Here is a 10,250-nt window from a genome sequence, read left to right as displayed (position 1 = left end):
CAAAAAGAAATTGGCTCATCCAAAATGAAAACATATCTGAATTTGTTGACAAATGAAAAGTGTTTCCGAAATTACCTGATTTGCCTTAGATGAAGCAGATGTCAAAGTTGGATTTTTAGTGATTTTCTTTGATAGCGTAAAAACTTCTGCATAATTAGAAATGTTGATTACATATCAATGAATGTAAAAAACAAATCAACCATGATAAAAAAATCATTCTTAAATGTAAAGAAGAAAAAAAAAACATGTGTTCCAAACACTAAGAATCTTCAATAGAATCCTAAATATCAATCTGTAAAATATGTTGTTTCCACTAAATATAGAACATAAAACCCTAGATTTTTCACCTAAAAATCAATCTATCAAATATATATTGTTTCCACTAAATATAGAACATAAAACCCTAGATTTTTCACCTAAAAATCAATCTATCAAATATATATTGTTTCCACTAAATATAGAACATAAAATCCAAGATATTTCCCAAACAAAACCCTAAAAGTGTTCAAACAGATTGCACTTTTTCACCCTAAATATAAAGAAGAAAAAAACCCTGGATTTTTCACCCTAAAAATCAATCTATCATATTGTTTCTACTAAATATAGAACATAAAATCCATGATTTTTCTCAAACAAAACCCTAAAAGTGTTCAATCGGTCGAGAAATGCTAAGAGATTCGGTCGAGAAACGCTAAGAGATCTTCCAAAATGGGTTTTGGTTTTTTGGAAGGTTTAAACTGTTCAGAGAAAGTAAAGAGAAAAACTAGGAGTGGTAATGGTTTTTGGGAAATTGTTGAGTGAGAAGTTGGAAAGGTTGGGTTGTTTTTTTAAGAAAGTTTAGGAAGAGAGAGAAACTTTTTCAGTCACATCTCAAAATCATTAATTTTGGGCGGGGAAAAGGGAAAGGATATAGGTGTTACTTTATTGTGTAACAAAGGGTAATCTTGTACTTTCGCAGAGTGGGTCTTTTTCTCATTAATATTTAAGACTGGGCCTGATCCTCTCTTGAGTCCCATGTTTTGGGCTTAATAATAACCGCTCTTTGGTCAGTGGGAAAAAATGTAGAACCACTAAGTATCTTTTTCTATGATCGTCCAAATATCAGAAATATAGAAATGTACAATTAGGTATTACGTATGAATATACAAATCCCTCACACGAAAAGTCAGTATATGGATCGAATCTGCATGATCCGCTTACATCCAAATTGTACCTACACCATTATTGCCCTTAGGTATAGTACTATCACTTTTTCTCTCCACATCTTTTTTTGTTGAAGATCTCTAAATTTTGTTTGTCCAGGTACTCTAGACTAAATTCAGACGAGAGACTATCATTTTCCTTTCCATGATTTACATTTTTTTTGAACTATTTTTATGCAAAGTGTTTTTTTATTTGTTGAAACAGAGTAAGAAGTAAAAAATGGCAAAATCTCAATGGTGGAAGAACCCATTACTTCTATTCTTCACCTTTTCTTCTCTTCTATTTTTTATGATGTTCATGGGATACCCAAAATTCTTAAAACATGAACCAGTAATTGATCCTCATGCCATCCATACTAGGATTGATGCTTCTCTATTAACATCATTTGGTTCAAGATCTTATGGTGAAGAAGGAAAAGTTGAAAACTTTGGTGGTCTCAATTCATATATTAATGGATCCCCAAATTCAAAGAAAGGAATTCTTGTTGTTACTGACATTTATGGTGAATTCTTTACTTTCAATTTTTTTTCCCTTTTTCAATTTGAAAGGGTTTTGTTCTTTTCATGTTTTTAGTTATCAATTTTGTTTTTCTTATTATGTTCTTGAATTTAATTTTTGAACTCTGTCTTGTTTGTCCCATCTTTTGCAGGATACGAAAAACCTAATTTAAGGTAATGTCATATCCTTACCCTATAACTTATTTTTATACACGAATCTCTTGTATAACTTGTTAAATATCTGTCTTGAGTGGTAGATACGTATGTTGTCAGTCAAAGTCATAGACTTGTTATCCGTATTTTAGGACTTGAAATTACAGACTGACTGACTGATAGACAGGTAGAGACTTATCGGGTAACGAGATTATACATGTGCCAATGGGTTAGCATCTATACTATACATACAGAATTTCCATATTGATATATCTATCTTGTTGTACCTTTTCGAAGGAAACTGGTGGACAAGATTGCAGGTGCGGGATACTATGTTGTAGCTCCTGATTTCTATAGTGGAGATGCTTATGTTCCTAGTCCTCAGAGGCCTTATGATAGTTGGTTGAAAGATCATCCTGCGGTTTGTTTTCCCTTCATTAGTTTTAAACTCAATATAAACATTTCTTTCATCGGTTTATTTACTCTCAAATTCATTCTTTAGGATTATGACGAAGATTTGGAAATATTATTATTATGTAGGAAAAAGGAGCTCAAGATGCCAAACCAGTGATTGAAGCTTTTAAGAGTAAAGGGATATCAAGAATTGGACTTGCAGGCTTTTGTTGGGGTGGTAAGATCTTCTCTTTTCTATAAGTTGTGTTTGTTTTAGACCATTCGCCGGGAATGAGAAATACATTTTGTTATATTTCAGGAAAAGTAGTTACTCTATTAGCGAACCGTGATGACTTAAAAGCAGTGGCAATGGCACATCCAGCATATGTCCTAGTTGATGACATCAAGGGTATGAATTGTTTTCGTATAGAACTTGAGATATGAGATTTTCGTATCCACACTACTACTAGCTTTCTTGTTGATATCTTTTAGGCTAAAAGTATGATTTTTGATTAATAACATTAGTCTTGCGCCATGTTTTATATTTATGATGAGCAGGAGTTAAGGTCCCCATCGAAATACTAGGAGGAGAGCTTGACACACTCACTCCACCAGCTCTCGTGAAACAATATGAAGAGGTTTTGGCCACTAAAACTCATGTAAGACTTCTCTATTATCTGACATTTATATGAACTATGTACAAAACCTAGTTTGGTAAGAAATTAAGACCGACGAACTCTTTCTATTTCTTCTATGTGTAGGTACATAGCCTTGTGAAGGTATTTCCTGGAGTTGCACATGGATGGACTCTGAGATACAATGAGACCGACAAAGCAGCTGTGAATTCCGCTACAATGGCCCATCGATACATTTTGGCCTGGTTTAAGAAGCATGTTTAGAATTACTATTAGTAACTAGAACATCGTAATTCTTGATTTTTAGGTAGATATATGAAATATAAATAAGCTTCGTTTCTAGAAACTAATCTTTGGAAAGCCTTTTGATTTTACGCCACCAATGTTGAATGTTGTTGTAACAATATCTTTTCAGAGTCATGATCTGCCTACGAATACTATTTATAGTTGAATGTTGTCGTGATAATATCTTTTCAGAGTCATGTTCTCTGCCCACAAATACTATTTATCGTGGTACTCTTGTTATATGCACCAAGTAGTTAGTTACTTGCTCTAAGAACCGAACCGTTCTATCATTTAAAACGTTGACTTGTTTACAAAAGTAAATAGTGTAAGAAATACTATATATGTGTTAAATGTTTTCATCCATATTTGAGCACATTGATTGGAGTGGGGACAAGAAATGGGACACAATATGGTTTGTACTTTGTCCTAACCAACCAACCCACATGAAGAACCATTCTGGCTGTTCATTGCTCAATATTGTCATGTATTGAATCAACCAGCACCATGACTCAATGATGCCTAAAAGTACAAATTTCAAGCCAATGGGGACAATAGCTACTAGCTACTCATGGCCTCATGGCAACTCCATTTCCCTGGCTAGAGGAGTCAAATATCCAATAAGAGAAAATAGGTTAAAGGAAATTATTTCTCTTTTCTTAACATCAAGAAAGACCCACATCTCAAATAAGAAGAGAGGTTACGAAAATTATTTCTCTTTTCTTAAGATCAAGAAAGACCCAACATGTAAAATATGGAACAGAAGAAAAGTGAGAGTAAGATGAAGATACACCGTACACAAGGGAGAGTTGAAAAGAAGTTTTGAAACAAGGAAAGATTTGTTACCTAATACATAGATAAGTCGATCAAATCTATATTCATCTTGTATCTACCTTTCTCACTTAAGAATTTTAGGCAACTCATGTGGATAACTATGAATTTTGAACATCTATTCGATTTTTCATGATAATATCGTTATGATATAAACATGGCCTCATTGACAACAAGATGAACAGAAAGTAGAAAGTCGAAACAAAATATGGACCAAAATGAACATAGACATAGAAAGTCAATACCGGACATAGACCGAAATAAATACATAGACGTAGAAAGTCAAAACATAACATGGACCTAAATGAAAATAGAGGCAAATGAGCATGGACAACCAAAATTGATAGTTCTCTCTTACAGTTTTGTTCAATTATTCTTACTATATAGATCATTATTTTATTCTCTCTTGGGAACTATATGTGTATATATTCCAAGTTTTGCTTGTTTAGTTGAGAGAGAAAATTTGTTGAAAGAGGGGGAAGTAGAAATGTCAAGACTTGAGTGCTCTGCCAACCCACTAGTTGTTTTCTTCTTTTTCTCATTTGTTCTGTTTCTGTCTTTCATGTGGTTACCTGATCTGTTAGATCATCCAACAACGACTAAACCACATAACCTAGTAATAGACCCCCATGAAATCAGAACCAGGATTGACACTTCTATAGTATCAATTCTGGGTTCAAATAATTACTCTGGAAAAGGAAAGGTTGAAGAATTTGGTGGTCTCAATTCCTATATTATTGGTTCTTTGGATTCCAAGAGAGGAATTCTTGTTGCTACTGATGTTTATGGTAAATACCCAATTCAGATTTCTTGCCTTTTTCATTGATTTATGATACTAACTTAACAATTGATTGGTTCTTTACTATTTCTTATAATGATTTTGATTGTGGGTTGGTTTTGTTTTGGTACAAAGTTGGGTTTTGTTTTAGGAGAAATTTAGGAGTTTGATTAGTTATGTACCAACTTGTGTGTGTTAATCATTAAGTTTGTGGTCATTTGACTCAAAATCAGTTAGCAATGAGCGGAGACGACCTAGATATTATATTCTTTGTTAGTAGAGTATTAGTTTTTCATGTCGGACTATTCTCACACTCCCCCTCACATCTGATGTTATCAGAGCCTAACACATGTCTTTTTCTTGTTGGGTGATGTGGAGAATGAGTAGCCGTTTGGCTTGTTAAATCGTGGGCTTAGCTCTGGTACCATATTAAGTTCATGCTCATCTAACTGAAAACCTGATGACTGATATTATTCATTACTAAGTTTATCATTTTCCGATGTGGGACTATTCTCACAATTTCTTCCATGATCTCTCGTTTGCAGGTATTGAAAAACCGAACTTGAGGTATGATTATTACTCCTTATTGTTTCTCATTGGATTCTTTGTCTAAAAGAGTTCATTCTAGCACTTGTAGAAAACATGACTTTGATAGTCTATATGATGTTTGTAACTTATCCTCGTTATAGAGCTCGAGTTATCTGGTTATCTTGTGGAAGTCATTTGAGCTCGAGCTATCTTTTTGTCTTGTAGAAGTTCTTCGAGCTCGAGCTATTACTGAGCTAGTGCCATCGCAACATAACGTGTATAGGCTGAATTCCCTTGAGAAATATTTTGACACATCTGAAGCTTGCTAGGGGGCCATTAATGGCCCGGGCTCAACGGAGTTGATGAACATTATGCACTTCGTTTTACAAACTTTGTCCATCTTGTTGTACTTTTATAGGAGATTCGTAGACAAGATTGCAGCTGCTGGATACTATGTTGTAGCTCCTGATTTGTTTCACGGCGATCCTTTTGTACCGGGCACCCCGAGGACTTCTAAAAGTTGGTTGATAGATCACCCGCCGGTTGGTTTACCTTTTATTATTTTAACTCAACATATATACATGTTTGATCTGATTACCCTCATGTTGATTAGTTACAATTATGATCAGGATTTCGAACTATTTTGCAGGCGAAGGGAGCTCAAGATGCCATACCTGTTATTCAAGCTTTTAAAAATAAAGGGATATCCACAATTGGAGTTGCAGGCTTTTGTTGGGGTGGTAAGATCTTTTAGTGTTCGTTTTTCTTTCGTTTTTATAGCACTTGACTCGAACAATAAGATTGCTTCTGAATATTTCAGGAAAGGTAGCTACGCTACTAGCGGCACGTGATGACCTAAAAGCAGTGGCAATGGCACATCCGGCATATCTCACCGTTGACGACATCAAGGGTATGAACAGTTTTTGCAAGACCTAAATACTTTTCATCTTCGACATTTTTAAGTTTCCATCTTTGAATTAACATTGCACTTTTCTAATAACCAGATGTTAAGGTACCCATTTCTATACTTGGAGCTGAGCATGACAGTCTATCTCCACCAGCTCTCTTAAAACAATTTGAAGAGATTTTATCCACCAAAACTCAAGTAAGACATATTTGTCTCTAGATGGTTTATATCCATCACTTGATTTTTGTTTATAACCTTTGTTTTTTGAGTATTTTTCATGTAATTCTTGCTAAGAGTGGAGAACAATCGGATTTCGGTTATTTAATTTTACCCCATTAAGGAAATTGTGAATGTCTTCAATCTCTGCTAAAAATAATACATCAACTCATACATACCATCACCCTATCTTACACAACTTGTATTATTATGGATTGTATTGTTGAAGTGCCTAGAATATGGTTTGATATCTAATCTAGTTTGCAACCCGCCAAAAATTTGGTCTGATGTGTTTACTTATGTTTGTCTTGGTCTTATAAGGGGGTTGTTATCAATGTAAAAGAGACATCCTATTTTTCCGATTGGGGAGAGAGTTAAAGGCGGCTGTGTGCTAGGATTTTAGCAAGTTACATATATCTAACCGTTGAGAAATCTTTGTAATTTTGTTCTTCAGTCATAGTGAAAATTATCGCGCCATTGTTCTTCGTAGAGTAGGTCCCACCAACCGAACCATATAAATCTCTTGTGTCATGTGTGATTATTTACTTTCGTTATCACTTCTCTTGGTTTGCTTCTTCGTCGTCATAACACATATGCTTCTTTGTTGCTAATTCGTGTCCTATAATGAGAATATCTAGAATATCTTGTACGTTGTTTGATGAATATTTGAGTATTTTTGTCTACTTTCGTTACGATTTTAATCTATAGCTATAGTTAAAAGAAAGTGTCTGGTTTTTCATTTGTGTAGGTACCTAATTTTGTGAAAATATTTCCCGGGGTTTCACACGGATGGACTATGAAATACAACATCACCGACAAACCAGCTGTGAAGTCTGCTAATGAGGCCCATGGATACATTTTGGCTTGGTTTAACAAGTATGTTAAATATTAAGTGAGACATAAGATTTCTATATCTATGTGAGAAATTGTTCGAGTTTATGCATATCTATCTTATTTATTATAAATAAAAGCCCACACACGGGCGAAGGTCGCGTGTACTCTGTTGTAAGATGGAAAGATTTCGAATTCAATAAACTAAGATCATTTGTTTCTCAATACAGTGTTGTGATATCCATGTAGGTGAAGAAGATTTTTTGCCATAACTAACCAAAATGATTGATAATTTCTGTGTATTATAATGTTTTCCTATCGTTGACCTTTATGGTAAGAGATTATAATGTTGATATTTTACATAACGACATAATTCGACAATACGCACGTTTTGGTGGTGATCCGGCTACCTCATTTTAGATGTTTGTGCAAAAACCTGTGCTATTCTTTTTATACTATAAACTATCAAAGATCCGTTCGAGGTATCGTGAAGCAGGAAAAGTGGAAGAATTTGGTGGTGTTAAATCATATATTGCTGGTTCTTTGTATTCGGAAAGAGGAATTCTTGTGGCTATTGACGTTTTCGGTAAATACCCAACTTAGATTTTTTTGTTCATTAACATTGTGTTGTGTTCTTGAGTTAATATTAGTCTCTTACTTGATCTCTCATTTGCAGGTTCTGCAAACCCAAACTTGAGGTATGTCTAATGCTTTTATGATTGATCTTTTTTATGTGTAGAACACTTAATTCTTGTCCAAGGAGCTCGAGCTATCGATTTATCTTGATTTTTTCTCTCCTCTCCTTTCCATTCCTCTTTTGACAAATCATCACCCTTGCTTTCTAATCTCGTCAAATTCTCTTTTTTGAACTATTTTTATGCAAATGTTTTGGTTACCCAAAAATCATGGTCACTCTATAACCATACTTCATCAAACATAATTCCTTTTTTTTTTAGCAACAAACATAATTCTTGTTTGTTCTCTTAGTTCCTGTAGAAAAATCTCAATGGTGGAAGAACCCATTACTTCTATTTTTCACCTTTTCTTGTCTTCTATTTTCATGATGTTCATGGGATACCCAAAATTCCTAAAACATAAACCAGTAAATGATCCTCATGCCATTAACATCATGATGTGAGTCAAAGTCATGGACTTGTTATCCGTATTTGAGGACTTGAAATGATAGATAGATTGACTGACTGACTGACAGGATTTTATATGAACAAATGGGTTAGCGTCTATGCATACAAATTTTCCATATTGATATCTTTATCTTGTTGTACCTTTTCGAAGGAGACTGGTGGACAAGATTGCAGGTGTTGGATATTATGTTGTAGCTCCTATTTCTATAATGGAGATGCTTATGTCCCTAGTCCTCAGAGGCCTTACGATAGTTGGTTGAAAGATCATCCTGCGGTTTGTTTTCCCTTTATTAGTTCTAAACTCGATATAAATTTTTCTTTAGTCGGTTTATTTACTCCCAAATTCATTCTTTACGATTATGATAAAGATCTAGAAAAATAATGTAGGAAAAGGGAGCTCAAGAAGCCAAACCTCAGTGATTGAAGCTTTTAAGAGTAAAGGGATATCAAGAATTGGACTTGCAGGCTTTTGTTGGGGTGGTAAGATCTTCTCTTATCTATTTTTTTTTTGTTTGTTTTAGTGTGTTCGTCGTGAATGAGAAATACATTTTGAATATTTCAGGAAAAGTAGTTATTCTATTTAGCGAATCATGATGACTTAAAAGCAGTGGCAATGGCACATCCAGCATATGTCCTAGTCGATGACATCAAGGGCATGAATTGTTTTCGTATAGAACTTGAGATATGAGATTTTAGTATCCGCATTACCACTAGGTTTCTTGTTGATATCTATTAGGCTAAAAGTATGTTTTTTTATTAATAACATTAGTCATTGCGCCGTGTTTATATTAATGATGAGCAGGAGTTAAGGTCCTCATCGAAATACTAGGAGGCGAGCTTGACACGCTCACTCCACCAACGCTCGTGAAACAATATGAAGAGGTCTTAGCCACTAAAACTCATGTAAGACTTCTCTATTATGTGACATTTATAAGAAATTAAGACCGACGAACTCTCTCTAATTCTCCTATAGTCCTATGTGTAGGTGCATAGCCTTGTGAAGGTATTTCCTGGAGTTGCACATGCATGGACTCTGAGATACAATGAGACCGACAAAGCAGCTGTGAAGTCCGCTACAAAGGCCCATCGATACATTTTGGCCTGGTTTAAAAAGCATGTTAAGGATTAATAACTAGGACAGTTGGATTCTTGATTTTTTAGATAGACATATGACATGTAAATAAGTTTGGTTTCTGGAAACTCATCTTTGAAAAGTCTTTTGACTTGACGCTACCGATATTGACTGTTGTTCTAACAATATCTTTCCAAATTAATATTCAAACTACGAATATTATTTATGTCGTTATCAATGAAGACTATTTATATATCACTTTAGCAAAACTGAAATGTTCCATATACTAAAACCTTTAAGAAATCTTTGTAATCTTGTTCTTCATTCATAGTGAAAATCACTGAGTCATTGTTCATCGTGGAGTAAGTCTCACCAACCGAACCACATAAATCTCTTGTATCACGTGTGATAGTTTACTTTCATTGTCACTTTTCTAGGTTTGCTTCTTCGTCGTCATATCACATACTCTCATTGCGATTTTAATCTATTGCAGTAGTTAAAAGGATCTGTGTGGTTTCTCATTTGTGTAGGTACCTAATTTTGTGAAAATATTTCCCGGGGTTTCACACGGATGAACTATGCAATACAACATCACCGACAAAGCAGCCGTGAAGTCTGCTAGCGAGGCCCATCGATACATTTTTGCTTGGTTTAACCAGTATGTTAAATATTAAGTGAGACATAAGATTTCTATATCTATGTGAGAAATTGTTCGAGTTTATGCATATCTATCTTATTTATTATAAATAAAAAGCCCACACACGGGCGAAGGTCGCGTGTAC

General features: G+C 34.5%; 3 protein-coding genes and 1 long non-coding RNA gene across 4 annotated transcripts; all 4 read left to right on the top strand.

Moving 5' to 3' along the window:
- Positions 1–1,172: 1,172 nt before the first annotated feature.
- LOC147555049 (endo-1,3;1,4-beta-D-glucanase-like) lies at positions 1,173–3,380 on the top strand. Its single transcript, XM_086663224.1, has 7 exons — positions 1,173–1,705; positions 1,853–1,874; positions 2,151–2,274; positions 2,394–2,484; positions 2,566–2,655; positions 2,805–2,905; positions 3,008–3,380. The coding sequence occupies exons 1-7, from the start codon at positions 1,423–1,425 to the stop codon at positions 3,143–3,145; spliced, it is 849 nt and encodes a 282-aa protein (XP_086519350.1). The 5' UTR covers positions 1,173–1,422; the 3' UTR covers positions 3,146–3,380.
- Positions 3,381–4,414: 1,034 nt separating this feature from the next.
- Positions 4,415–7,479, top strand: LOC147555048 (endo-1,3;1,4-beta-D-glucanase-like). The gene is made up of 7 exons (XM_086660431.1): positions 4,415–4,782; positions 5,318–5,339; positions 5,719–5,842; positions 5,950–6,040; positions 6,121–6,210; positions 6,305–6,405; positions 7,172–7,479. Exons 1-7 carry the CDS (start codon positions 4,482–4,484, stop codon positions 7,313–7,315), a joined length of 873 nt encoding a protein of 290 aa, XP_086516557.1. The 5' UTR covers positions 4,415–4,481; the 3' UTR covers positions 7,316–7,479.
- Positions 7,480–7,545: 66 nt separating this feature from the next.
- LOC147555047 (endo-1,3;1,4-beta-D-glucanase-like) lies at positions 7,546–8,874 on the top strand. Its single transcript, XM_086660432.1, has 4 exons — positions 7,546–7,840; positions 7,931–7,952; positions 8,548–8,670; positions 8,784–8,874. The coding sequence occupies exons 1-3, from the start codon at positions 7,675–7,677 to the stop codon at positions 8,654–8,656; spliced, it is 297 nt and encodes a 98-aa protein (XP_086516558.1). The 5' UTR covers positions 7,546–7,674; the 3' UTR covers positions 8,657–8,670; positions 8,784–8,874.
- An 84-nt stretch (positions 8,875–8,958) lies between these two features.
- LOC147555046 (uncharacterized) lies at positions 8,959–9,681 on the top strand. The gene is made up of 2 exons (XR_015234427.1): positions 8,959–9,299; positions 9,382–9,681. It is a non-coding gene; the product is annotated as an uncharacterized LOC147555046 (long non-coding RNA).
- Positions 9,682–10,250: the final 569 nt, after the last annotated feature.

Source organism: Eschscholzia californica, unplaced genomic scaffold (genome assembly GCF_041429995.1).
Source record: "Eschscholzia californica isolate CP2 unplaced genomic scaffold, dmEscCali1.0.p SCAF_2, whole genome shotgun sequence".
Taxonomy (NCBI): domain Eukaryota; kingdom Viridiplantae; phylum Streptophyta; class Magnoliopsida; order Ranunculales; family Papaveraceae; genus Eschscholzia; species Eschscholzia californica.
Note: the sequence above shows the minus strand (reverse complement) of the source record. Positions and strands in the feature narration are given on the sequence as shown.

Coding starts and splice junctions, on each gene's coding strand:
- LOC147555049 (XM_086663224.1), top strand. CDS start 1,423: ATGGCAAAATCTCAATGGTGGAAGAACCCATTACTTCTATTCTTCACC. Junction 1,875..2,150: donor TACGAAAAACCTAATTTAAG/GTAATGTCATAT, acceptor ACCTTTTCGAAG/GAAACTGGTGGACAAGATTG. Junction 2,485..2,565: donor TGCAGGCTTTTGTTGGGGTG/GTAAGATCTTCT, acceptor GTTATATTTCAG/GAAAAGTAGTTACTCTATTA.
- LOC147555048 (XM_086660431.1), top strand. CDS start 4,482: ATGTCAAGACTTGAGTGCTCTGCCAACCCACTAGTTGTTTTCTTCTTT. Junction 5,843..5,949: donor GGTTGATAGATCACCCGCCG/GTTGGTTTACCT, acceptor ACTATTTTGCAG/GCGAAGGGAGCTCAAGATGC. Junction 6,041..6,120: donor TGCAGGCTTTTGTTGGGGTG/GTAAGATCTTTT, acceptor TGAATATTTCAG/GAAAGGTAGCTACGCTACTA.
- LOC147555047 (XM_086660432.1), top strand. CDS start 7,675: ATGTTTGTGCAAAAACCTGTGCTATTCTTTTTATACTATAAACTATCA. Junction 7,841..7,930: donor TGTGGCTATTGACGTTTTCG/GTAAATACCCAA, acceptor TCTCATTTGCAG/GTTCTGCAAACCCAAACTTG. Junction 7,953..8,547: donor TCTGCAAACCCAAACTTGAG/GTATGTCTAATG, acceptor ACCTTTTCGAAG/GAGACTGGTGGACAAGATTG.